This window comes from Catharus ustulatus, chromosome 4, assembly GCF_009819885.2.
Source record: "Catharus ustulatus isolate bCatUst1 chromosome 4, bCatUst1.pri.v2, whole genome shotgun sequence".
In the NCBI taxonomy this organism is placed as follows: Eukaryota; Metazoa; Chordata; class Aves; order Passeriformes; family Turdidae; genus Catharus; species Catharus ustulatus.
Window position 1 is genome coordinate 22,823,430 of NC_046224.1, and position 25,881 is coordinate 22,849,310.

The 25,881-nt window shown below is 43.5% G+C and overlaps 3 protein-coding genes across 3 annotated transcripts in view; 1 reads left to right on the forward strand and 2 right to left on the reverse strand.

Moving 5' to 3' along the window:
• Positions 1 to 7,692, reverse strand: part of MEI1 (meiotic double-stranded break formation protein 1) — a 37,188-nt gene extending 29,496 nt beyond the window's left edge. The window contains exons 1-8 of the mRNA XM_033057645.1: positions 7,567 to 7,692; positions 7,191 to 7,314; positions 5,486 to 5,536; positions 3,560 to 3,633; positions 2,690 to 2,795; positions 1,935 to 2,138; positions 633 to 763; positions 8 to 122 (exon numbers count right to left, since the gene is read on the reverse strand). Of these exons, the coding sequence (XP_032913536.1) occupies positions 8 to 122; positions 633 to 763; positions 1,935 to 2,138; positions 2,690 to 2,795; positions 3,560 to 3,633; positions 5,486 to 5,536; positions 7,191 to 7,314; positions 7,567 to 7,692 (931 nt within the window). The remainder of the gene's footprint in view (positions 1 to 7; positions 123 to 632; positions 764 to 1,934; positions 2,139 to 2,689; positions 2,796 to 3,559; positions 3,634 to 5,485; positions 5,537 to 7,190; positions 7,315 to 7,566) is intronic.
• Positions 7,693 to 7,766: 74 nt separating this feature from the next.
• SNU13 (small nuclear ribonucleoprotein 13) lies at positions 7,767 to 10,826 on the forward strand. Its single transcript, XM_033057850.1, has 3 exons — positions 7,767 to 7,856; positions 8,675 to 8,795; positions 9,370 to 10,826. Exons 1-3 carry the CDS (start codon positions 7,854 to 7,856, stop codon positions 9,630 to 9,632), a joined length of 387 nt encoding a protein of 128 aa, XP_032913741.1. The 5' UTR covers positions 7,767 to 7,853; the 3' UTR covers positions 9,633 to 10,826.
• Positions 10,827 to 12,614: 1,788 nt separating this feature from the next.
• On the reverse strand, positions 12,615 to 25,707 carry XRCC6 (X-ray repair cross complementing 6). Its single transcript, XM_033057849.2, has 12 exons — positions 25,547 to 25,707; positions 25,328 to 25,437; positions 25,091 to 25,229; positions 22,583 to 22,837; positions 21,556 to 21,739; positions 20,060 to 20,246; positions 18,659 to 18,827; positions 17,374 to 17,535; positions 16,349 to 16,478; positions 15,548 to 15,648; positions 13,856 to 13,969; positions 12,615 to 13,098 (listed from the first exon to the last, which is right to left on the reverse strand). The coding sequence occupies exons 1-12, from the start codon at positions 25,632 to 25,634 to the stop codon at positions 12,902 to 12,904; spliced, it is 1,836 nt and encodes a 611-aa protein (XP_032913740.1). The 5' UTR covers positions 25,635 to 25,707; the 3' UTR covers positions 12,615 to 12,901.
• Between the last annotated feature and the right edge of the window lie 174 nt (positions 25,708 to 25,881).

A 25,881-nucleotide genomic window follows, 5' to 3' on the forward strand; every position in this document is an offset into this window, starting at 1 on the left:
TGTTCACCTGGGACATCTGCATGGATAAAAGCAGGAGCATATCTGCTAGGAGAGTGAACCAGCACTGCAGCCATACAGTGAGAACTCGCTGCCTGTAGCATCTCATCTCTGGTCAGCAAGAGCTGTTGGGAAGCAAAAGACAAAAGGAGAAAGGAAGTTAGCTACGCAGCTATGAGTAGGAAACACTTTGTTCTACTTTTTAAAATTTAAACCATAAATTAAGATCTTTCTTTTGGCATTTATTTCATAGATTAAACTTGCTAAGGTAAGATCAAACACTGAACCAAAGAGACTCAAAAAAGCACATGAGAACCACAACAGAGTAGATCATGAGTAAAAATAGTTCTGCCCCCAGGCTTAGTCATGCTGGTGCTGCATGTGCTGTATCAGACCTTAAGTGTAAGTGAATGAAATCAGTTAAGGCCAGGAGTAAAATTTTCATCATTCCAAGACACAGGAATGAACAAGAAGGTGATCAACAGAGGTATCCCCATTTCTCAGTGCAGCATCTATTGCTGGTGTTGGTAGCAGAACACTGCTTTTTTATAATGAACCTTAGATAAAGGTTCATTACAAGTTCATTACAGCAAATTATTTGTGTTCCAACAATTCACTACTACTTCAGCAATCACCTTTTTCAGAACAAGTGGCAGTGGATTTTCCCCTTCTAAAAAGTCAGGATTCTCAGTCTCCTCCTCTGTCTTTGAATTATTCATAAGACTAGATACAAAATGTTCAGATTTTAGCAGCTCCTTTAGCAAACCTGCAAAAGGGGGAACAAGAATGAGCACCATAGTGAGCAGCACAGTGAGGATTATATTAACACACGAGTATTTACAGACTAAGACTTCATGTTAACTTCCACCCCTCTCCTGGAGGGCCTCACCTCCAGTTTAGGGAGCTTCTTCTCACTGTATCGCCAGATACTGCCATGACCCCCACATCTTGCAACCCCTTGTTGCTGATACTTTTTGCTGGTCTGATCTGCTCTCTGTTCCTTCTCAGAGTCATGTATGTACACGGGTGCATCTCAGGAGCCCTCTACTTGCATTACCTTCTGTTAGTAACCACACCTTAAACTGTTTCTTGGGAGAGCTCTTGATCTGCATTCTTCTCCAAGCAGTCAGTGACCACAACGACATTTTCCCCAGAACACTTCCTGGAGAACAGGCATTTACCTTCCCTTTCTATTTTCATAGGCTCTTATAGAAACAGTTGTGTTCAGCTACAGCAAAGAACTCCCTCCCTACAACAGTATGGATCACTGCCACAGGTATTTATGAAAATCATCAGTACACATTCTCAGGGGTATCATCTGAGCTACAGAATCTACTTTCAAAGGAATCATAATCTATTTCTAGTAGTTGAATAGATAAGCTGAGGAGTAATACAGTTCCTGCTTGACTCCTTCCAGAAAAATTAATTCCCTGGATGGTTTACAAACAAGCAATGTCAGAAAGGCTGAAACTGTGCTCCTCAGCAACAGCTGAAATACACAATTGGAAGGACAACTGCAAGAAAGTGCCACTTCCACATTAACTCTATATCTAATTAACATGATGCCTCACATCTTAAGACTGTATTTTTTAGACTCCATCCCACTGCTCTACAAAACCCACCTGCCTGTGCACAGTATTTGCAATCATTGAGGGATGATCAGGCCCTGAAGAGCCCACAAGCTCTGAAGAGACTGAAGATTAGTCAGTGATGAGCAAATGTGAGGAATGAGAGAACACAGGAGCCTGAGGGTGCTCAGCAGCAGGTCTGGGACATTTCATTGCTATGGAGTAACAGAAAGGATTGATGGCTTTGGACAAGCAGCAAAAAGATCCTCTATGGAACAACCCACATTAGAGCATCTAAACCAGCCAAGGATTTCTTCCTCATTCTAAGCCTTCCCTTGCACCATGCAGTTTCTCTCAGCAATGCCTTACCCAAACAATTAACCTGCAGCTCCTTTGTCTGTGCACACTCCAGAGTATTCAAGAAGACACCACACAGCCTTTCTTCAAAGTGTCCTGAGAGCCGTTCTTTGCCAACAGGAGAGGAGTACAGTTTGCCATACAAGTAGCAGACAGCAGCCTTTATACCTTCATTTGGGTATGTCAAGCCCATCAGCAGATGATCCACTAAATTATCTAGTATGGGGAACAGGAACAGTAAACATTCAGTGACATTTTAAAAGCACCAACCTGTTTCCCTTGAAAACTTGCAAAAGCCTACTGGACAGACTGGTGTATGTGGTTAATGAATTAGGTGATGTGCTCAGCACCATCTGTCCCTCTGAGCAGAGGTACAGTAATGAATGAAGTAATGAACAGCTAGTGGAGCTCACTGTTCACCATATGAAGATACATCATCCCAGCTCCCTCCACAAAGAGTTCAGCTTGCTCACCAGACCCCCAAGCACTGGATCAAGGAAAAAAAAGTCTAAATGTATGTTGCCTGTGAGGCAGACCCACAACCCCAGTTCACAGAGGTTGCTTTTGCCTGGCTAAAAGCATGATAACAAGCCTGCTATGAAGGTTCTGACATGTATCTCAGGAGGCCTGAATGCCACTCTGACTTCTGGACAGGCTTCTTGTGTAACAGGCTTCATGAACTCGTCTGGGGGACAGGAGAGTGCATGCATTCATGTGTACTAGAGCTGTGAATACCACCCTTCAGTGGGACATGACACACTACTCACTGTGCTTTACCACAAGTATATCAGCAAAGCCTGGGATGGCATCTGCCAGCTTGCCGAGGAGAGAAAACGTGGGCAGGCTGCTTCTCATGGTAGCTGCCTTGCACAGCTGTAAAGGAGACAGCGAAGGAAAATGTTTCATTGATGAGGACACAGTACAAAGGCAGAAATGCACCCAAACCAGCAAGTTCTCAGTGATGCACAATTTTCCAGGACAGGATCTTTTCCAAAGATGGGTCCTCTTCACCACTTAGGATAAACCACAGGAAAACCCCGAATAACACACTAAGTCTCAAAAATGTCTTTAAATAAATTCAAGGAATTGCTTGCTTGTTGTTCCTTTTCCTCTTTCTCCCCTCCATCTCTTACATGAGCAGATGAACCAGAATAATTTCTCACCACTTTTGCTACTTCCCTTTATTTGTACCCCGTGGGACCATCATAAACTTAGGAATGAAGAGAGTATGAGCCCATGGCACAGGTTGGGAAAGCTCCTTTACTGAAACAGTAAAGTAGGGAAAGAAGGATCTCAGGAAACCACAGAGCTTCATAAGGGTATCATGAAGCCCTATGGCCACAAGGCATCATGAGAACAATATAAAAACTCCACAGTAGACACTAACACTGCCTACATCACAGTTGGGAACTGGTATTAGGACATACAAAGTCAGGTTGGATGGGGCTTTGAGCCTGGTCTAGTGGAAGACGCCCCTGCCCATGCCAGGAGGGTTGGAACTAGATGATTTTTAAGGTCCCTTCCAACCCAAAACATTCTATAATTCTGTGATTCCACTGCTACATCCCAGTCTTACAGGGCCACTCATTCCTCAACCTCTGAAAGACTAGAAGGAAGGAGAACTCATCTTCACTGACCTCCTTCTGACTTTCATCCAAAATGCAGTGTAAGTATTGCTCTGACTTCAGCTCCACAACAAGCCGCACCAGAACTAGGCAAAAAAACAGGATCAGTACTACACACACAAGAGTACTCACAATCCATCTTCCACGGGGCTTTAGCAGACCAGTGAGCAAAGAGCTTAGAAATGAAATGAGCACAGACGTGCTGAGAGAGCAGGGTTACAGCAGCATTCCCAGCACTATTACTTCTGATAGCCCAGCTCAAGCTCCCTGAGGCATCATTCCATCAGTCCTGCTTCAGCTACACTACAAACCATGCATGGAAATGAGCTGCAAGCGACAAACTGAGCCTCAGGACAGCAAGCAAATGCAAGGAATCGGGAAAGGAAGGGGAAAAATACCTAGCTTAAAAACAAAAAAAGCTATGGTAATCGTATAGACCAGGCTTCCTTCTGTATAAAAACTGGCCTTTAAAAATGCATCCTTCCAGAGAAGATATCAGAACTGAAACTGTTGAGGATCCTTAGATTCACACTCAGAGCTCCTCCTTCAGCTGCTACTGTCCCTAAGGTAAGTGAAGTCTATCTCCCCACTGCAGTTCTCTCATACACCATACCAGAAAGCAAGGAGCCAGTCACCACAGTGGTGCCGTTCACCTCCTCAGCCCCAAGTAAGTGCTGTTATTATTGGTTCACTGAAACTTTAAGAACTCTGTCAGCTCTGTACTAATATGAAGAATCAGCAAGAAATTATGTTTGCCATGCAGTGGCAACACATCACCTGGGGTTTCCCTAACAAAATCACAAGGGAGTTGCCTGATGCTGGCAGGCTGCCTGTGCCTCCACACATATACCAGCAGACCAGTTGCAGGAAGCAAAGTTCCTCTTCCAGTACTTTTAGAACTGGCACCTGAATGTTCAGCAGATAAAATTTTGGCAACAGCCCCATTACTCAGACACTGTGCACATTTCTACACAAGATTTGGTAAGGCTGTCTTGGATGTAGCTTGCTGTCATGGTATGACTCATTTGGAAAACCTACACTTTTGATCAGTATCCTAGGAAAGCATTCTAAAAAGAAATACCAGAGACTATTGGGTTCATTTCTTGGTAAATCCAAGGCAATACTAGACCTACTTCAGCTACAGAGCTGCACATCTCAGCAGAAGCATGTCTGAGACAGGAGACAGGTTATTTATAGATGGCTTAATAGCCCTTTCTTGCCCCAAACTCTCAGAAATTTAAAAAAAAAGAACTCTCAAGACTTAGGCAACACTAATTTAAAACTGCTCTGTTAGAGAGCATTCATTTCTCAACAGACTAGTAACATGACAGAAAGACTTCTCCACTTTTCAACCCCATTTCAAGCAAGTGTCTGAAAACTAAAATCCCTTTGGAAAAAGTTTTCAGTTCCTTTTACCTTTCACGGCTGGACATGAAATGCATCATTGCATTGCTGGTATCTCTAGACTCAGCAGAGTTGCCCATGGTTAACTGGACTACAGAGGTTCCTTTTTCAGCCCTGCAAATATTTTCTTCAGTTTTCAAATGAGGGAGTGCTCCCAAAGAGGCATCTATAGTCTGTACAGCTAAATCACAAACACCCTCTACTCCTAAGGAGAAAGCAGTAGACCCTTTAGATTTCCATTTGCTTTGACAATTTGGTCAGGTCCAAAGATGCCAAAGTTGAGGCACAGTTACCCATCTGATACTAAATTCATAACACACACAGAACCTGTGAGAGAAATGTTAAATATTTAAACATACACACACTCCCTCCCCTCCAGTATTGGAGCAGACCACTCATTTTTGTTGGACAGATATAGACGGTCTTCCCCACTGAAGCCGTGTCGAAGCTGAGCATCTCATTATAGGTATCAGATGAGACAGATTCTCTCCTTCACAAACTGGCAGTAATTGAGATGCGGCATTTGTCTCTCACCTTCAACTAACAGGTTCAGGGCACTGCTGTCTTCCACAGAATGCAACATCCCTACAAGATAAACCACAAAAGGTCATGGAATTCATTCCTGCTTCTGATCACCAGTGCTGTAATTCCTTCTTGTTAAAAAGAGATGAATTTTTTTTCAGAACTGTTTTGTTTTCTCTGCTTCACACCAGCCTGATTTTGTCAGGTGAGGGTGCATACTCTCTGGGAGTACCCCAAAAGGTGCCTTCATAAGCAGGATACAGGGACATGAGACACTCGGTTCTCTTGCAAATTCTTTATGTGCATTATAGTTGAAGTCAATGGCTCCACCTATGTCAGGGAACATGTAACTGCTGCCACCCCCACATCTCACTGTGTGTATCCAGTATTATATATCTGAAACAACACTCTGGAATGATAGAGGTCCCTCTTAAATTCTTGCGCTAAATGATCCTTGGTTCATCCAAGCTCTTTTGAAAATGAACATGCCATTGTTTGTAGTTACAAGTTTAGACTGGGATTTCAATTGCTTTAAGAGTTATACCAAGTACAGTAAAACCCAAAGCTGTCCTCAAACCACCCAATCATACAGAGAATTCTCTTCTCAGAGAATTATTAAAGCAGACAAGAGCATTGAAATGCAAGCACAGCATCCCTGTCTTCTGGGGTATTTTGTGTTAGCACCATACAGTGTAGGGTTGAATTGGCCACAATCATCACTCTTTCCACTACCCTGAAGGATTATGTATTAAATAAATTTGTGCAATTAAAAGAATGAAAACCGCATAAAATTGTTTCTAACAAAGTTGCTTACAAAACGCACACAATACAACTTATGGGCAATCAACTGAACTATTCAGTGTGTCAAGGCAAGGATAGGGTCTTGTAGGTTACCCTACCCCAAAAAACAATAACTATCTGTGATGTGCAAATGAGATGGTGGAATTAAAGCAATCTGGTATATTTGCTCTTTGAAGGCACTCTTATTTCTACCTTCTACCTTTCCCTTCCTGCATTACTGTTCCCTCATTTAGACCATTATTTCTTCTCCATCAAGATTTTAGAAGTTTCAAAGACATTTCCCTGCTATACAAACAGAAACCAGTAAGAGAAGTTCAAGAACACAGAGATTTACTGAATAGACACTTTCTGACATCCTGCTGAACACTATTTTGCTGAGGCTGACTCACCAGAAAGCAGCAGGTTTTAGTCGTACAGCAACAAAGATTTCTACAAATGTAAAGTGATGGCGTAAAAAAACCCGACTACATAGATTTGTGTTTTGCACATTTGATATAAAATCCCGCAACATCTTTTTAAGCTCACAATTTGATTTCTGTATCTTCATGTAACTCCAGAGGCATGAGACCAGAATGGAGGGCATTCAGGAAAGAGCAAAATGCCAGGCACTCCCTATTTTCCAGAAGGACTTTACAGTTATGTCAAGATACTTTGGAGAATTGCAAGAACTTTATGAACATGCCAATCCTGCACCTTGGGGAATGAGAAAATTAATTAACCTATTCTAAATCAGTGACAGGTATTTCTGAAGGGAGTAATTACACACTTAAAAGAATGGTGAACGTATGGAGATAGGCACCTCAATATTCCACTGCTCTTTTTTTTTGGCTTCAATTGTGGGGAAGCTTCACAGGTATTCAACAAAAGGTAACTGCCTTCTCCCTGCTGCTGTACCAGGCCTCAGCAGAGCTCTTACCAAAGAGAGTTCCTATTAAATGCAAGCACACCCTCTCGTCTTGTGCCAGCAGCTGGACGACTGGCAGCGCCTGCCAGGCCAGGGCATCCTGGAGACGGGACAGGACGTGCTTCTTGCGCACCAGCTACGGATCAAACACAGCAGCCCGTTAGGCCTTGGGCCCGAGCCCCGCGCTGCTCCCACCACCCTGAGGGGAAAAGGACCACCGGGGCCCGGGCGCCGAGGCGACAGTGCTGGCCAAAGGCCACACGGGCCGGGCCCCGGCCCCAAACCGAGCGCCGCAGAGCGGCGGCCCAGCCGGCGGGGCGGGGCCCGCTGAGGGGGCTCCGCGGCCCAGCCGCACACGGGAAGGGGCGGCGGGGCAGGCGCTGCCCACCGAGGCGCTGCCGTCGCCCAGGGTCTCCACGGAGCAGGCGAGGCAGAGCGGCGGGCGGAGCGGCAGCGCCCAGCGCGGCCCATGGTCACCGCAGGCCCCCGCCGCCCCCTGCGCCCCCTCCGCCATCGGCCGCTGCCGGGACTGCCGGGCGGCTCCGCCCCCCGCGGAGATGGCGGCTCCGCCCCGGGGCCGCCCCCGGCACCGCCTCCCTTCCGGCGGCCGCAGCAGCGCTCCCGCCTCTTCCCTCAGAGCGCGCTCGGCCCGACTGCAGCCACCGCGCCGCGGCCATGGTGAGTGGCGTCGGGCCCCAGCCTCCTCTTCCTCCTCCTTCTTCTCCTCTTCCTCCTCCTTCTCCTGTTCTTCCTTCTCCTCTTCCTGCCCCTCTTCCTCCGGAGGGCCTGGGGTACAGGGAGGCCGCGTCCCGGCTGCGCGGCGGGCAGCACGTGGAGGCCGTGCGGGCGGGCGGAGGTGCGGCCGCTGCGGCGGAGGAGGCCCGGGGAGCTGGCAGTCCGGGCGGCTGGCGGTCCTGGGCACACCCGGTAACGGGGGACTCGGTGTCTGGGTCACCCCCGTGCCGTGCTGGGAGCCAGAGAGGCCGCGGTTCTGCCAGCGCCGCTCGCTAACACCGCCTGTGACCTCGCTGCTGTGCCACCCCGCTGCCCGTGCTAACGTTTAGAAGCGACTTGTGGTTTGCGGGAGTAACCCTGATACGTGCTCTTCTGGTGATTTCTTCAGAATTTTTAGGCTGTTAATTTATACTGTTAAGGTGCACTCAAGTGCTTCATTTTGTGTAGTCTTTGTGGTACAAAACGCCTGCAGACTGCCCTGTAAGTGCACTGCTGCTGGATTGTAGGGTGTAGGTTGTGAGTAGATACACTCTTTACTTTGATGAGAAGCGTATCTTTCTTAGTCTTCCCCTTTACTTTGATACAAGAAGAATCCTTACTTTTTTAGGAGTAAAATGTAATGGTGTTTCTCCTATATGGCCAGAGCAGATGAGACACAACTCCAGAAATCGATATATATGGTGGACATGATGCCTGTGCAATGTTGATCAGACTAAAGCTTCCTTTGCTCCTATTGTTATATTCTTTACTTCTTCCGTTAGAGTGAGGCAGAAGTGAATCCCAAAGCTTACCCGCTGGCTGATGCACAGCTCACCAAAACACTGCTGGATCTGGTGCAGCAATCCTGCAACTATAAGCAGCTACGCAAAGGAGCCAATGAAGGTGAGACTTGTATGTTAAAAAGTGTGCTACAAGTCATAACAAGGATTTTGTGAGATGCCAGGGGTAGAGACTGTATTTTCTCTATAGCTGTGAATCACTCATTTTTATATAGATCTGGATATTGCAGGTCTGTCTCCTTTCTCCTCCTTCAAGCCTGCTTTAACAATATTCAGGGACAGAACTAATCTGTAATCTTTATGACATTTATATGCAGCTCTGGTAGATTTCCCAAATTGTGTTTCTGGTGCGTGGTTTGTAATCATGTATGCTTCAGTGGTGTGGCACTGGGATTACCAGACACCTAGCCAGTTCAGAACCATACAAGATTTGGGTTTGAAGGTACCTCTAGTGCAACCTGCTCATAGAGTGGCTCCCTTCACAGTTGCTTGGAGCCTCACCTAGTCAAACTTGTAATTTCTATCCTCATCCCTCAGGACAGAAACTCAGTAATCTCTTAGAACCCATGTCCCATGCAATCTTCCCACTGATGCCACTTTCAGCATCTCCTGAAGTTGTTTTACATTAGATGTGCTTTCCAGAAAGACCTGGACTGACTCTCCAGTTTCTTTTACAGCCACCAAAACACTGAACAGAGGGATAGCAGAGTTCATTGTGATGGCAGCAGATGCAGAGCCCTTGGAGATCATCCTGCACCTCCCTCTTCTCTGCGAGGACAAGAATGTACCTTATGTGTTTGTGCGCTCCAAGCAAGCCCTGGGCCGGGCATGCGGAGTTTCCCGGCCTGTCATCGCCTGCTCCATCACCATCAAGGAGGGATCACAGCTAAAGCCTCAGATCCAGTCTGTACAGCAAGCTATAGAAAGACTGTTGGTCTAAGTGCCCATGAGTGTGTGTGTTCGAAACAGAAAAGTGCAAATTAGGGGAAATTAATGTTTAGCTTCAGTTGAGATGATAGTTTTGATATCAATGTTGATATCAATTTCAAAATGCCACATTTTTGTTTCATAATGGCTCAATTATTAGTGTTTCTGCCTCCTATCTCCCCACTTTTCTATTTTTCCACTCCAATAGATTCATTCTCATTGTATTACTTATTGAAAAGTGACTGTACAACTGTGTTTCCTGTTTTATGTTTAGAAGAACAGAAAAAAAAAAGTCCCCCCTTTGTCTTCCTGTCTGCCTGCTCAGGGCTTTTTCAACCCACCTGTCAGTTTTCTCTGTGTTGCAGTATTTCTGCTAAGCTTCAGCCTCCAGCAGGTGTGAGTAACTCCGCGTTTCTGAACGGTTTAGGCTACTGAGGAAAAGGTTCCCTGTGTTCAGGCTGCTGGAGTCAATAAGAGCAGCACAGGCAGGTAAAAGGCAGGCAGCACCTACTGTGTACCAGATGGAGCCAAGATCAGCGCACGTAGCACAGCCTTTGTCCTTGAAACCAGACAAGAGACTTCTGTGAGAGATGCACGGGGAGCAGAAATCTTCTGGCAGTATACAAGGGGAACTCTCTTAACTTGATTATTTTTAAATACTGACTTTTTAAGAAAAAATAAAAATGCTGCAAAGCTAAATAGAATTGTCATTCCCTTGGTGAAATATTTGCAACTAACTGGAGTGTTTCTGCTTGTAAAGCTAAGTTGCTCACAGGTTACCTAAAAGCTAGTGCAGTGCAGTAATTTGTACTCCCTACTCAGTTTTCTTTGCATGACTGTTACCACTGAGGTTGGGCTTCCTAGGGAAGTTAAGTACAAAACACATGGCAGAGAGCAGCCTGTTGTGGCTGACAAATACCCTACATCTGGCTGTTAATTATAGCAAGTGCCATGCTTTTTAGCTACTTCACTCTAGGCACCTGACTGAAGATGAACCCTTTTATGTCATGGCCAAGGAAACAGAGAACAAGTAATTTTTCAGATAATATGTGTCTCAAGAAGAGAATGCTATATCATCTCATGTCCTGGAAAAGCAGCATGGAGCACCAACAGCAGTGTGGATGAGTGGTGGTTTTATGGACCTAGTTTTTAGTTAAATGCATATTGTTTAATAAACCCACTTCTGCTCCGATGAGAAAAGTTTAAACTCCTGTGTTGGAATATCAAACCTGTTTTCTATTGCAGGATGCCAAAGCAAAATAGTGCATAAAGTCCATTAGGTGCAATAGGAGAAAGGAAAATAAATTTTCCTGTAATGTTTCCACAGAGGCACTAACTTCGTACCTTTAGTAAGTACATCCCAAGCAGATGAAGTCTGCTCATGAAAGACTGAAGATACCACGTTTGTATGTTTTTTAAATGGCTGATACCAGTAATCCTTGCTGAGGTGAACTCAATACAAATACTTCAGAATCCTTATAGAGGTTTAGAAGGGCGAAGGGCTCCTGTTCCGTTCTACTGATGCTGACTGTTGAGCTAGTTGTGTTTAGAAGTACAGCTTTGCCAAGAATTTGCCCTATTGTATCAAGACAGCTGATGTAAGAGAAAGCACATAAGGAGCAGAAATAAAGGATACTTAAGCAAGCAAAATGGTCTTTTTCTGCTCTGAAACACTCCATTGCCATCCCTTTTAAACTTCTGTTTAATGTGATAGCCTGCTATTAAAAACAACAACGAAAAAAAAAAAAAGGCAGGAGGCTGATCTAATAACCTAAAGCATGCCACAATCATCCAATGCCTGGAACATAGTGTGCCCGAAGGTTAGAAAGCCAAGAGAGATGTTAACAAGGATATCTGCAGAATTCAATTCACAAAATTACAGACAGGATAGTCTCACTATTCCACTCTTCAAGCCTTGCTAAGACAAACATTTACAGTAACTTCTTTGCCCAAGGGCAAAATAAATTGAGTGCTTAGGCAAATCTTTATTAAAAATAATTAATCCAGGCTGATTGGAAACTTAACAGGTAATGTAGTTTCAGTACTGCAGAACTCAATGCAGGCTAGCTGCTCTCTGGAGGAATTGTGGAGGTAGAAGTGAGCAGTGTGCTGGCACAGCTAGGACAGTCACAGTGCCAGAAGGGTGGTCACAGCTAGCTCCATGTGCCACACTACAGACTGGTCACAGGACATTTTGCAAGCCACACACAGGAATCTCTGGGCACTAAAAACTCTGTGCAGACCAAAATGGACACCTCAGGTATCCAATGTTTGTGTCCCATAGAAAGTTAAGAGTTTCACTAAACAATTAGTAATTTCCTAAAGCAAAAGCAACAACTGTTTATTGGTTTTAGTCACCTTGCACTGCAAGACAGATGGGGCACACCAAGGATGGAAGTCTAAAACCCCAAACACCCAGCTGCAGCCTTCATAAGTACAACTAGAAAAGTAAAAATACTGTATGGAGCAAGGGCTCTCTCTCCACAACTTGCTATTCTTCTATTTTTAAAGCACAGATTTGAGTACAGAAGCCTGCACAATAGTCTGACTCATACTCACTTAGAGTGGTGGAAAAGCTCTATACCATCTCAGCAATTTAATTGGGATAAATGCTTGCAGCCTTCCAGGGAACAAAATTTGTTTTCCATTTTTAAACCAGCTTTTGCTATTATCATTTAAAAGTGGAAGACCTGTGTGAGCAGATTTAAGTGGCAGCTTTTGCCCAAGGGATTGGATACTGCTTCCCAGTAACAATTTTTTTTTCTTTTAAGATCTGCTGATAATACTTGTAACGGTGACGGCAGAAAAGAACCCAATTTTATTACTAGTACTGATACTGGCTGTTTTGGAGAATAATACATATTCATACCTCTGTTAGGACACAGACTCAACCTGCTGCTTGAATTCATGTGGTGCCATTAACACAGATCATTGTGTTTTCTTACACTGAAGTGAGTTCTGCTGCCTTTATGATGCAGGGACAGCACAGTCAGTGTTGCAAAGGAAAAGGTCCAAACTTTTATTAAGAAACCAGCAAGGCACATCTCTGTCCATGTGCAGTGGGTGACCAGAGTTCACAGGGAATTTAGTTCTGCCTTTAGCTACTGTCAACAGAATCCAGCTTTGCAGAGATGTTTCACAACTAAGTAAAAAGCTTCACTGCTAGGCAGAGCAGCATTTAGTTGCTGTCTCTTTCATAGCAAGATTAAACAGACACAGCACCCACATAAGACAATCAAAATTCTAGGCAGACAGAAGTAAACCAGAGCCTTCCTCTCCAGCTTAGCGTTCATTAAAGTATTCAGTTAAAGCATCCACAAGCTCCTGCTTCTTGCTTCCACACCTCAGCCCTAAAAGCCTACATGCATCCTTCAGGACAGGTACAGTGAACTTGCCTAGAGTGCCCTTCTGCACATGATTCCACAGCTCATCTTTCGAGACTTCCACCTTGGGCTTCTTCTCAGTTTGACCATCAGAATCTAGAAAGACAGATTTTAGATCACAAAGATTTTAAAAATCAATATTTCTTATACATACCATAGTTAATGGCCATTAGCACATGGTGCTTTAACAACCACTCACTCACAGATGTAGTTTCTGTGTTTTCTTTTGAGAAACAGGTATCACTATGTAAGTTATGCAGTATTTTATTGATAGGAGTGATCTTAACTGATGTATGAAACTTTGTGTTCTGATGAAAACAGCACCCCTCCAAATGAAACTTCTAAGGGATTCTTGTTGAGACAGCAGAAGGCAATGATTCCAGAGGGAGCTCAGCTAAGTGACACTCACTTTATGCAGTCTTTCATAGACTCCCAAATTACACACGGACTTCAGCATTACTTACACATTTAGCCCTTAAGATGCCCATCTTGGACTTGCTAAACAGCCCACACATAAAGTCTGCTCCCTCACCAACAAACTGAAAGCACGAGTGATTTTACTATTCTGTCATAGAACAGAAAGTTCCCAATATTAAATACACATATTCTGCATTTACCTATGTTACTTCCTATACTTCACTCTGCAGTTTGTCACTCCAGCAACTCTCCAACTGGATACCACAATATTCTCTACTCTCTAAGAATCAATACTGGATATAATACTTCGTTGTGGAGATCAGCAGAATTGTTGCACAAGCAGCTTCTTTAAACTATGAGACAAACTGAAACCACTTCAGAGGCTTCTAAACAGAATACAGACATTATGTTTTGTGTCTGAACCACCATTACTCACCTTGTTTTCGCTTTACAGCCTTCACATCAGGATTGTAGCCAGGGGGATAAACCAGCTGCTTAAACTCATCCACCAGGTTGCCCAGCCTGTGGCTCATCTGTTCAGACTTTGGCACTGGCAAAAGACAAAGATTTGCCCTCTCAGAAGCAGTGTGACCACAAGAAAGTCTACAAGACCATCCCTGTTGCCAGATGAACTATCAGCTCACCTGGAGGGAAAAATACAACACTCATTCTACAAAACCATTAGTATATGGAACCACAAAATCCTTTATTTTGCAGGATCATGTTAAGCATTCACCAAGAAGGCACTCACAAAATATGAACCAGCCTAGCTATGCCAACTCCACTCTGTATAGGGAAATGACATCAGTTCATCAAGCACTTTAGGGTAACTTTAGGATCTATAACCACCAGAGAGACCCCTAGGACAGAAAAACATGTGCACAAAGGGGAACTCACACATTAATGATTTTGGGGAAATTATTACCACATGTATGTTTCTTCTAGGAAAACCTACATAAACAGCTTTTTCTGTACTAGAGATGCACGATTTTGGTGGGGATATCCCCTCATGCATCCAGCACTGTAATAAAGAACAGCTGCTTCTTAAAGCTGCACTGGTGCTAACAAGTCTGACTGTTTTTTCAGAAACATCACCTGACACAACTGTGCTTCTGTAATAACTGGTCTTCAAGCATCCTGCAAGCATGCAAAAATGCAAATACTTGTGTTATGATACTCTCAAATGAGAAATTTACAGCTCTAAGCAACATCAAGAGCCATCTGGAATGCTGTGTCCAGTTCTGAGCTCCTTGGTACAAGAGAGACATGGAGCTTCTGGAATGGGTCCAGCAGAAGACAACAAAGATGATTAAAGGACTGGAACATCTTCTTTATGTGGAAAGTCTGAAGGAACTGGGCCTGTTCAGCCTCCAGAAGAGATGACTGAGAGGGGAACCTCATCAATGCATCTAAGTATCTGAAGGGAGGGTGTCAAGACCATAGTGCCAGGCTCTTGGTGGTGCCAAGCAATAGGACAAAAGGCAATGGGCAGAAACTGGAGCACAGGAAGAGCCACCTGAACTTGAGGAAGAACTTTACTGAGAAGTTGACTGAGCACTGAAACAGGTCACCCACAGAGGTTGTAGAATATTCCTCACTGGAGAAATAATTGAAGAACAACCTGGAACTAACCCTGTGCAATGTGCTGTTGGATAACCCTGCTTGAGCAGGGAGGTTGGACCAGATGACCACTGGGGTCCTTCCCTCCTGACCCACTCTGAGATGATACAAGACACTTAAATATAAACTCTCCCAGTCACTAGGTGGCAGCACTGCCCTCAGCAGAATAGTTATCTTCATTTGGCCCATTTATCACACTGAAATATTAATGAGAATCTTGAAGAGAGGAATTTCAGAGAAAACATTTCGCACCATAGGAAAAAGTTGATTCAATTTTAATTCTGTATGGTAAAGTGAGCAATTTTTTTCTTTACCTTAAAAGTGACAGCATAGAAAATAAGGATTCAGTATTTCAGAATGGACGCATCCAGAATCCTACATAGTGCAACTGCACACAACTGAAATATTTCTTAAAAGACATTTGGGTTTGTAGTAGCACATATCTGACTTATAACAAAGTCACGAGTCCCCTACCCTGCCTCCCTTCACACCCGCCAATAGTTCTCACTTGTAAGATCCTCAGCTTGCTCTGGTTCCATCATATCCAGCGCCAAAGCCTCTAAATTCCTGAAGTGCTGCTGCAAAACTGGGTTCTCAAAGCTGTCAGCCCTGTCAAGAATCCCCCAAAACGTCAATGCATGCTGCCAAGAAGACAGACAAAACACTTAAGATCTACCATCAACTTATTTCAGAATAAAACTTCCCTCTTTCCCATACAGCAATCCATCGCATCAGAACTGCTTTTCCTCTTTTCAGTTTACCTGCTGAATCACTATCCTAGCATGTATCAACCACATAAGAATGCTGTGTGAGAGTTATAAAGTTGTATGAGGCAAAAGGGGATAGTGGCATTATACTTTAGTAAGTTATGGTGGCTTCCACATATCTAGGAAAATAAATTTCCCATGCAAGTACTTCATAGCATTTATCCTAGCTATAATGAAAAAAAAAGGCCTAACTCTTGTTCTAAAGTGTTCTAATTTAAATGATCTGGGTCTGATCTGCTGTAGAGTGGCAGAACCACAATAAAATGTGATACCTCTGCAACAAATAACAACAGCCCAGAGAACAAGAGCAATTCTACAAAGAACTCCAGAATGTGCTACATAAAGCATTGTGGTGCCTGGGTATCCAGAATGATTAAGAATAAAGTTTGGACAAAGCTACTGCAAAGAGAAGCAATTTCTATCAAAATACATCAAAATCTCATCTCAGGAACACCACAGCTGAACAACACGCGCAACAGAGCAAGCAATGGTTGTGCTTTCTTCCCCATGCCACCCCCTGCACCCGATTTATCTCCAGGTACCTGTACTTGAACCGCAGCTTCTGAATTATTTCCTTCATTTTGTCTACCTGCTCTTGGCTGGCTGGCACATTTTCTGTAAAATCAACCTTACGTTTATCATCTGCATAGGGTAGAAAAATCAGGTGGAAACCTATACAGAAGAGAGGGAGGAAGACAACAGTTACACAGAAGTATGGTCTCAACATAATTTATGGGAGAAACCAATATGGTTATCGTCTGAGTCTGATGACTCCAAACTACCTATTTTGTTGTTAACAACAGCAATCCATAATGCTTCCAAGTGCCTACAGCATGACACTCAATCCCAATCTCAATGTTTATAACCATCACTAATGGCTTTGTGAAAGACATTCAGACTAAGCTCATAGTTGGATACCAGTGACTTGCTTTCTATGCAGGACATCAACTAATCCACCTCTCCCACCTCTTACTGGGTATGAGTTTGAAAAAGATTTGTTTGAAAATCAAATTATCGTCCACATTATTCTGAAATACTTGACTTTGTACACAAGCAGTGTTACTTCCCTACTTTACATTCTCTTAGATGTTTTTGCACTTAAAGAGGTAAGAAAATGCAAAACAGCAGAGTGTGCTCCCTAATCATTCCCCACTCAGCTGACGTGGCATGAGGCTCACTATATGCAAGATTATTTATTTATTTAATACTTTACAACGTATTCAAGGATACAACATAATTCAGGAAAAGATATTCTGTCTTACAGGACAAACAGGAAAAAAAGGCATTTCATTTCTACATCAGTTATTTGAATCTGCTAAAAGAGGTAGAAGGCAAGGAAAACACCCTAGCCAGGTCATATCTCAGCAAGCACTGATGCAACTGGGGCTTTAAAAATAGATTCTGCATCAGAAGCTTACATTGACAAAACTGAAGAAAAGGAACGTTGGAAAGCATTTTCCCCAGTTTTAAGGAGTGGTGCCATTAAGAATATTTTCCCTCAATACAGGATGCCATTACACTGACTACATCCATTCATGCAGGGAAAAGGCAGCATCTCTTCCCATACCTGGAGGGGCTATCTGCACTTTCTGCTCATCCAGCTCTTCCTCCTGGGGAACCAGGGCCACAAAGCGAGGAGGCACATTGCGGCGAGGGGTGTACCTGCACAGCATCATCATCTCCCTCTCTGAGCACTTCATCAATAGGGCATTAAACAGTGTGGTACTCCCTGCAAAGGAAAGAGTGAATTGGTTAGACTGACAGCTTTCCTCCTTTGTTCTGGAATATAATTCTAGATATTACAGATTTAAAAGCTGTGACTTCTTTCAAATGCTTGCATTATTGTAGAAATAAATTTTGGAAGGGAAAAGACTCAAAATGGACAATGTTAGTGAGTCTCTCCCAACCAGCAGTGCAAGTTCTGGTGGAAGAACTGAAATCACTACCATCTGAGCAATGGAATCCTGTGAAATTTTATCTACAAAGTCTATTTCTGTTTGATGGGACATCACAAGAGAAGCACATCATAGACCTTTTGTAGAAGTAACACACGACAAATTCAAACTTCAGTACAATTCCTGAGGCACACGTTTGCCTCAGATGTATTTCACCAGACATGGTGGTCAGGGAAAAACTGATAAATAAAGTAGTTGAGCCAGGAAACTGTAGATAGAGAGGCAAGCATAGGGGTTCTTCTTTAGTCAGACACTGAAAAGCCTTTGGTCATAACTCAGCCCTCTTCATCCACTGCTAGACTGAGGAGCTAAAGGTTTTTTCTTACTACTGCAGCTTGGGATATATTTCTAGATAAACAGAGGTATGTATACATACAAAAAGGCAAAAAGAAGCAGTTCTACATGTCCTTGCCTTCTCTCTTTACAAGCTTGTAAAGTGCTGTTAATTCAAATATACTGAGTATCATGTTTCCACTCCTAGGTGATACAGACTTAGAAAGAACAATTATCTCCCCTAGTTTGGGGTTTAGGTTTTTCCTTTTTTGTTGTTGGCTGGTTTTGTTTGGGATTTTTTAACCACTTTTGCCTTGTTGTCAGGTACTAGGATCCCTCACTTTCATGAATGGCTAAAACAAGTACTTTGTGACTACATCCCATGGTTTAATTAGCTGCTTGTCACCATGGACAAGCAGCACAACAGGCTCTTCTGTTATAGAAGAAAACAAGAAATATCTGCAGCTGAAAGGGGTAATAACAGTTAATTCAGATCTTCTTAACATTAGCAAGTTTTTAAGTTAGACAAAGCTTTTACACCCAATGATCCCTGCTTAAACACAGAAGAATCAGCTGGTTACACTAAAGCAAGGTGGTAAATCTTCTCTTGACATCTTTGCTTACCTCTCACCAGGGACTCCTCAGGATAGATGAACTGGGAGGGCCTGATATGGTGGTGCTGTTTGAGCACTGAAAGTGGTTTGAAGCCAATCAGAAACAAACCTGGAGAATCGAACCGTTTTAATTCTTCTGTCTCCTCTTTCTCCAGCACAATCTGTCGGTTTCCATATGTCTAAACCAGGGAAGAGCAGATGATAGGGCTGCCAGCATTTAAAAAAAAAAAAAAAAAAAACGGGGACCAGGTGGCAGGACAGGGCAGGAAGTGCAGGAAGAGGATGCAATTGCTGCGTTCCACTACTTAAAAGAAGGTTATAGACAAGACAGTGTAAACCCTCATGAGCAGTGCACACCAAAATGGCAACTGACAGCCTGTGACCATTATCCCAAGGGAAATTCCACTTGAACATAAGCAAAATGCACTTTTCCAAGAAAATGGCTAAGCCCTGATACAGAGAGGCTGTCACATTTCATCTCTGGAGTTCTTCAGAGTTGTCCCAAAAAAAGCCCTGAGCAACCTGATCTGGTTCTGTGAGTCTTGTTCTGGGCAGGCTGAATCAGACTTTGATTTCAGAGGTCCTGTCCAATTGTAAACTTGCTTCAGCAGATGCATGTCAGCTATCCACTCCTGACAGAAATAGTGACTGAGAAACAATGTTTCTGTAGCACCACTCATGCAATCACAAAAATCAAAACCATATTATAGTCCAGCTGCTGAAGGTAGACATGAGGGCTTAATGCTCAGCTTTCTGTTTATCACTATAATTTATTTCAAGAAACTAATATCCACTAGAAATAGAGTTAATACTTCATTTTAAGACAACATGGAAGAAGACACAAAGTGCATTTGTGACAGTATACCTAGCAACTATATAGCCTGCTTTGAAATAAAGCTGTGCCTGATCAGAACAGGACACTCAATTTACATCAGCCAAATTGTCAAGTAGGGAGGCAAAACAAAGAAAAATCTATACAAAACACTCCAAAGGTAACATGCCTTCTGTTTGGAAAACAGTTCCAACTCCCCTGTGATTCACACTTGTATGTTTAACAACATGGACCAAACCCACCCCTAAGGAATCAAAAGCTGGCGGCAGCTGCAATGGCACAGGGTCACACAAGGTCGGGCTCTGACAGCCTCGCTCTGCCTTACAGAAAGAAATGACCTGAGTTCCTGACAGCACTTCCACCAGCAGCCATGCCTTCCCATGACAGTCAGGCCAGGGAAACAACCCCTCTCACCCTGCAGAGCTCAAAATACAACCAGCCTGTCCCCAGGCGCATACAGATGCAAATATTTCTGTATCTCATCTTGAAAGTGCAATATAAACAAAAGCAGCCAGGGAATTGGCATCTCTCTCACATATCACAGAGACAAGAAAGAGCAAGCACATAATCATATGTTACCTGAGCCCTTTTAGTGTCACTGGGCAGGAGCAAGCTGCCTGTTTTTCCACTGAACATCCTTGTTTTGGTTTTGACTGGTTCATTAGTTTCCCGATAAAGCTTCACCGGATATGGTTTATAAGCTTTGTGAATAAGGTTGTAAACACCCACAGAAAGTGCCACATTGTTGCTCAGATACAGATTCAGCCTGTGTAAAAAAGCAGATACAGACTTGAGATTCCTGAAAGATCACTACTTCAGAAGAAAATCACCTCCTCATGTAAGTTATTTCCTCTGACCTTCTCCTGTTCTGCTCCCCCAAAATCACATATATCTTTGGAAACATACTATCATTTGAGTCATAATCTCACTTGCATAAAAATATTCTTGCAATAGCATAATTTCTGGTCATAAAAGTTATCTAAACACAAGTAATTTACCATATTTCTTTGACCTTTCTTTTTACTGAAGGGCAGCTATGCTCAAATACAGCACAGGACAAGTCCCCTTTTGGGTACCCCAGTCATGTTTACTGTAATGTGCATGAATTCTCATAGCTGTTTGTGCAGAAGGCAAAATTCTCCCACAAAAAACCCACTCAGACAAACAATACCAAGATTTAAGTAAAAAATATAAATCAGACATTAGAGGAAAAATTAGATATAAAAGTTTAAAAATAGAAGTTCAACTTATGAGAGCAGAACAGTGGGTTACAAATGCTACTTCCTCTCTTGTAAAAGGCATCACTGGTATGGAATTCTTCCTCCCCAGCTATTAGAAAACTCGAGGAACATTCCCAGAAAAGAAAATAAAGCTGCAAGAAGGAACAAGAATGTCAGTGACAACAGCTCAGGTTGGGATACTTTATAAATACTTACTGGGAAAAAAACATTAGGCCTTGAAGTTAATTCCCTTACTGTGCTTCCACATCATTCTGCTATGAACTCACTCCCTAAAAAAACAACTGTTATGGAGCATGTGGTTCCAAAAATACTTTCTATCTGCTTTGTCAAGATCCCTTTAATCTCTCTTAAGTATCTCTAATCTTTTAGTAGAAGATTAGAAATATCAAGGCTGTGTGAATCCATGCCAAGTGCCTAGACAGACTGGCAACATATCACTATTTAATAACAGGTCAAAGTACCCAGCATTCACATTCAGATGAGTTTTAAGTTAGTACTGGCAAGAAAACCTAATTTCAATCACTAAGATTTCACTATAAACTATTTTTAATGTTGCAGCTTTTTAGGTAAGTACTTGCCAACGATGTAATTTTTTAACAAATTATCATTTCTGACTAAGCTCAATACAGATCACACAGAGGGAAAAAAGAGGTCTACTCTGCTCTTCTCATCCACAAATATCCTTGGAAACTACAGAAGAAACACCAATCTTGGACTGAATAATTAAGACTGAGGAATGTAAGCACCAATCATTTCAGAAGAGGAAAGTGAGATGCAGTCTGAAAATAACATCAGGTGTCTGCACTGAACAATGTATCATAACTAGTCACAAACCTGACCAAAGTCCGCTTCTTTGTCTCCTTTGCTCGTACTTTCTTCATGAGATGTTCCAGTTTCTCTGACTCTTTAGGTTGGATCCCAAGGTCCTCATCCTCTGCTACATTTATAATATCCCTGTAGAACAAAGAGATATCGAATCCTCCAGGCTTCTTCAAGTGCATCAAGTCCAAGATGATACCTAGAAACCATGGAAGAGATAGGAACAGGATCAGAGACTACTCTTTTCTTGCATCAGCATGTATCTCAGCACTCTCAAATTTCTCTATCTACACAAATTATTTAAGTAAGAATAAGCTCCAAATTGTCATCTCTACCAGATGTGAAATATTCTAGAGAAAGGGGTGATTCCAGGGCAAGAGGCAAAACAAGTTCTTTAACTTCAGTCAAAACAATGCAGAATAGAAAATGTTTCCTCTCTAATTAAGAATCTGGACAGCACTGAATATGAAATGGCTCTGATAAGCTCCTATAAAACATAATCTCACGTCAGGCATAGAGGGGAGTAACAAGTTCAGAAAATCCCCTTTCCCTTAGTTATAAGATTAAGGAAGGTTCACAGCTTTTAGCTTAGGACATATCCTGAATTGCAAAAACACTGGTTACCTCAGCTACACTGCTGAACTAATGCTGTCTACTCTCTGAGCTCAGGCTGATGTTCTTCAGCTAATTCAAAATGGAACCATTAAAGTAATTTTCCTTTTGTGTTAACTTGGTGTTATTATTCCCTTCCTGGAAAATGGTACAATAACAAAAAAAAAGTTTATTTTCTTGTCCCTCTCATGTCTTTATGCTATCAAACTAGAAAGAGATCCTAGAAAACAAGTGCCAGCTACTGGATACCAGATGAGAAAATACATATTCTAATTTAGATTAGAGGCCAAATTTCTAATTTAGAAACTTTCAGAAACATTCCTCAGCTCCGATGATTTTACATCTTTTTCCACCACAAGCTAGCAGTTAACATCTGCTGCAAAGCTTCATCACATTTATTTTGTCTAAAATTAAAAGGGGAAATAATGACCTGTGTCCCTCAGATCACCAGCTCTGGTCCTGGCCAGCTTGGCTTTAGCACTGTCATTGGCATGAGGGTCATCCTCGTTGGTGAAGAGCATGATCCTCTTATGGCTCAGCTTGACTCGGACATCACTGAAGAGATTCGAGCAGGCCCAGAGAGCTTCACCCAGTGAATAGTCAGCGTTATGGCCGAAGTTCTCCCGGAAAAGTGCTCGTCCTTCATCTCCCCTGTATTGGTCCAGCTCTAGAACACGCTTTGCACCTGGAGGAGCAACAGCATTCACATGCATTAGAAATATTGAAAGAAATACCACGAGCTCTTCTAAGTATGCACCAAGGTCCCTTGCAGCTGATGTCCAAGGAATGCTCCCAAGTGCCTCTGTGGCAGTGTCCTTCCAACACCTGGCTGAGAAAACTGTCCAGCATGGCCTAACATCTGCAATATCACAAGCCAGTTACCACTGAAAGCACCTGCCAGGGCCAAGAGGGCACAAAATGCCCTGGCACCAGTGTGGGCTCTTTCTGTGGGGAAGGGCAACAGACAAGGATCAAAGTATTGCAAACAATTTCCACTGAATGCCAAGTGCTCAGCAGCAAAGACAGCAAGCTGCAAAGGCACAGCAGACTGCTGCACCACCACAGAAAGAAAGGAGCCTGAAATGCATCCTGAATCTCCACAGCATGCTGGGAAGGTGGAGAGCTCCTCCTCTTCCTTCCTCGCTCCTCATGTCAGAGAGGATCCATACAGAGGTGAAGAAGAAGCCCACAGATCACAGCAACATTCAGGTCAGCTATCCACAGCCTTGTTGCAGCTCTGAGGTTTACTTCAACCCAGCTAAGACTCCTTTTCCCACCTGTTTAACAGCAGGTTCTGTTTTCTCCTGTTCATCTACAATGGAAGCTTTCATTTTTCAGCCACTGTATTCTGCAGCTTCTTCCTTTGTCCTTCATTTTGACTCTACAGCACTTACAAAATTTCATTTGAAAGTGTTTTCCTCTCCCTTTACTATTTTATTTTCATCTCCTCTGTCCTTTAATGAAAATGTTCATAATTATGTACCCTGTAATAACCTAGAGCACCTCTTCCTTCTCTAGAGCACACTGGTCTCCAGGAGCAGCAAATACACAATTCTGTTCCTTTGGAACTGATGCCTTAAGTTTTAGCTTTCATATTTTCTAGATTCTGTACTGCATTGGTATATAACTCTGAACTTCATATAAAGCGTTAGCAAGTTCTCCTCACAGTTTAGTTAGACAAAACAATCCTTTTCCAGCCTGAGAACCAAGGACACCATGGCAGCTCCAGGCTCCAAAAGTGCAAACAACAGCAAATTGAAGAAAGCAGTCTCGGAGGATGGGACTTCAAAACCTGAAGCTGTAATTGGAAAATTAACCCAAATATGTAAATGGACCAAAACTTATAGAAGAGTGAAAACTCGTGACCGGGTGTGCATCTTGGATGGAGCCACAGCCAGGCTCTTGTACTGCCCAAGGCGTGTCCTCTGAAGGCCTTTTAATCAATACCTACCTTATTCCTTTAACACTGTCTAGCCTCTGTTCTAGGGAGCCTCTCAAGGCACCAGAACAACACCCACCTTTCACCTGTGCTGTTTTTATCCATATGGCGAGGCTACTGCCTCTAAAATGGAAGAAAGGACAAGCAGGGAAGGAGGAGAATAACACACTGTCTGGCAGAAAAGGGAGAAAAACCTAAGGCAGTCCTGTCAGGTCTCCATTGTAATGAATTCTGAAAATAGGACAAGGCACAATTCTTTCAGGAAAAGCCTGTGTGTCATTAAACCTGCACCCTGTAGTAAAGAAAATGTAATCAAAAGTCCTCAGAGATAAAGGTTGCTATTAAAAGTTGCAGACAAAATTCCCCCAGAAGACTCAACTGCCAAACTGTCACCACTAGCATGTATTCTTTGCACTTCTCCTACTGCCTTTCCAATTCAGCAACCAGCACTTGTTATCAAGCAGATAGCATGTAATATTAAGAAAATGAAAGAGTGAAATTCAACAACTGCAGAGCTTATTATGTAAATAAAAGATGGAACACCCCAAACAGGCTACCATATTGAACCACCTGTTCTAGCTGACACTGCTTGAGCAAGAGGGCTGGGCAAGATGACCTTCAAAATCCCATCCAGTCTAAGCCATCCTGTGATGTTCTCCATCAGCTGGAATCTGTGATGCCTTAGCATGGACATGCACTTTTCTGACGGACACTCAAGAGTTCTGCTGAGATACTCCTAGGTTTAGCAGACAGCAAGTGAAGCCACCACATTAAAATATAAGAAAAGGTATAGAAAAGGATCTGAACCAACTCTGAAAGAAAACACTAGGATCTCATGAAGTTTCTAAGCTTTCATTAAATATCTAAATCTATCCCCACCACCAACAGTGGATTTCAGTAACAAGAACTTATCTGATTTTAGAGAGATCAGTTACTGACAATGTTACTACAGTGATTTCCTTACTCCATCTTTTATACACAACCTTCATACCATTTTACCTGGATTGTCCAGCTCCTGGAGAACATAAATGTGCTTGAAATCTGCCGAATTCTTGTTGTTTTCTGTACCATAGAACACAACACTTAACAGGTCCCTGTCACTGCTGATAATTTTGCTGGTATACACATTCCGGATGCACTGAAAAAAACGCACGCGGGTCAAAATTAGAAGAAAACAGATTTCAGTAAGGAGTGTGAAAGTCTAACCTTGGCAATTAGCAGCTTATCCATCCCTACCTGTATGGTCATGTCGAAAGGAGTCTCTGCGTTCCCGTCGGACTCGAACATGGCCTTGGAAGCATCCACCAAGAAGATGAGGCTGTCCCGGCCCGAAAACCTCTGATCCGCTACGGAACGGGGGGAAACAGTTTTAGCAGCGGCCCCTCCGCCCGTGAAGCCTCGAAAGCCGGCAGCAGGCCCCGAGCTGCCCTCTGTGAGGGGGTGGGAGGCCCTTACCGACCGCCTCGGCCCCTTCCTCCTCTATTTGCTGCTCCTCCTCCTCCTCCAGCCCCTCGCCCCGGTAGAACGACCCCCACCCCGCCATGGCTCCGCGGCACCGCCGCCGGAGGGGCTCAGGAAGCTCCCGCCAGACGCAGCGCCCGAGCCGCACGGCCCCGCTGACGCTCAGCCAACCGCCGCTCGCCAGATCACCCCGCCCCCGTAACAGCCCTGACCAATGGCGACAGCGGGAGAGCGCCGGGCCCCGCCCCTCCCGCGGCAGCCGCACCTCCCCTGCGCGCGGATTGGCTGCAGTGGGGCAGCGAAGGCGGGAGCTCCTCACGCGCTGTGCG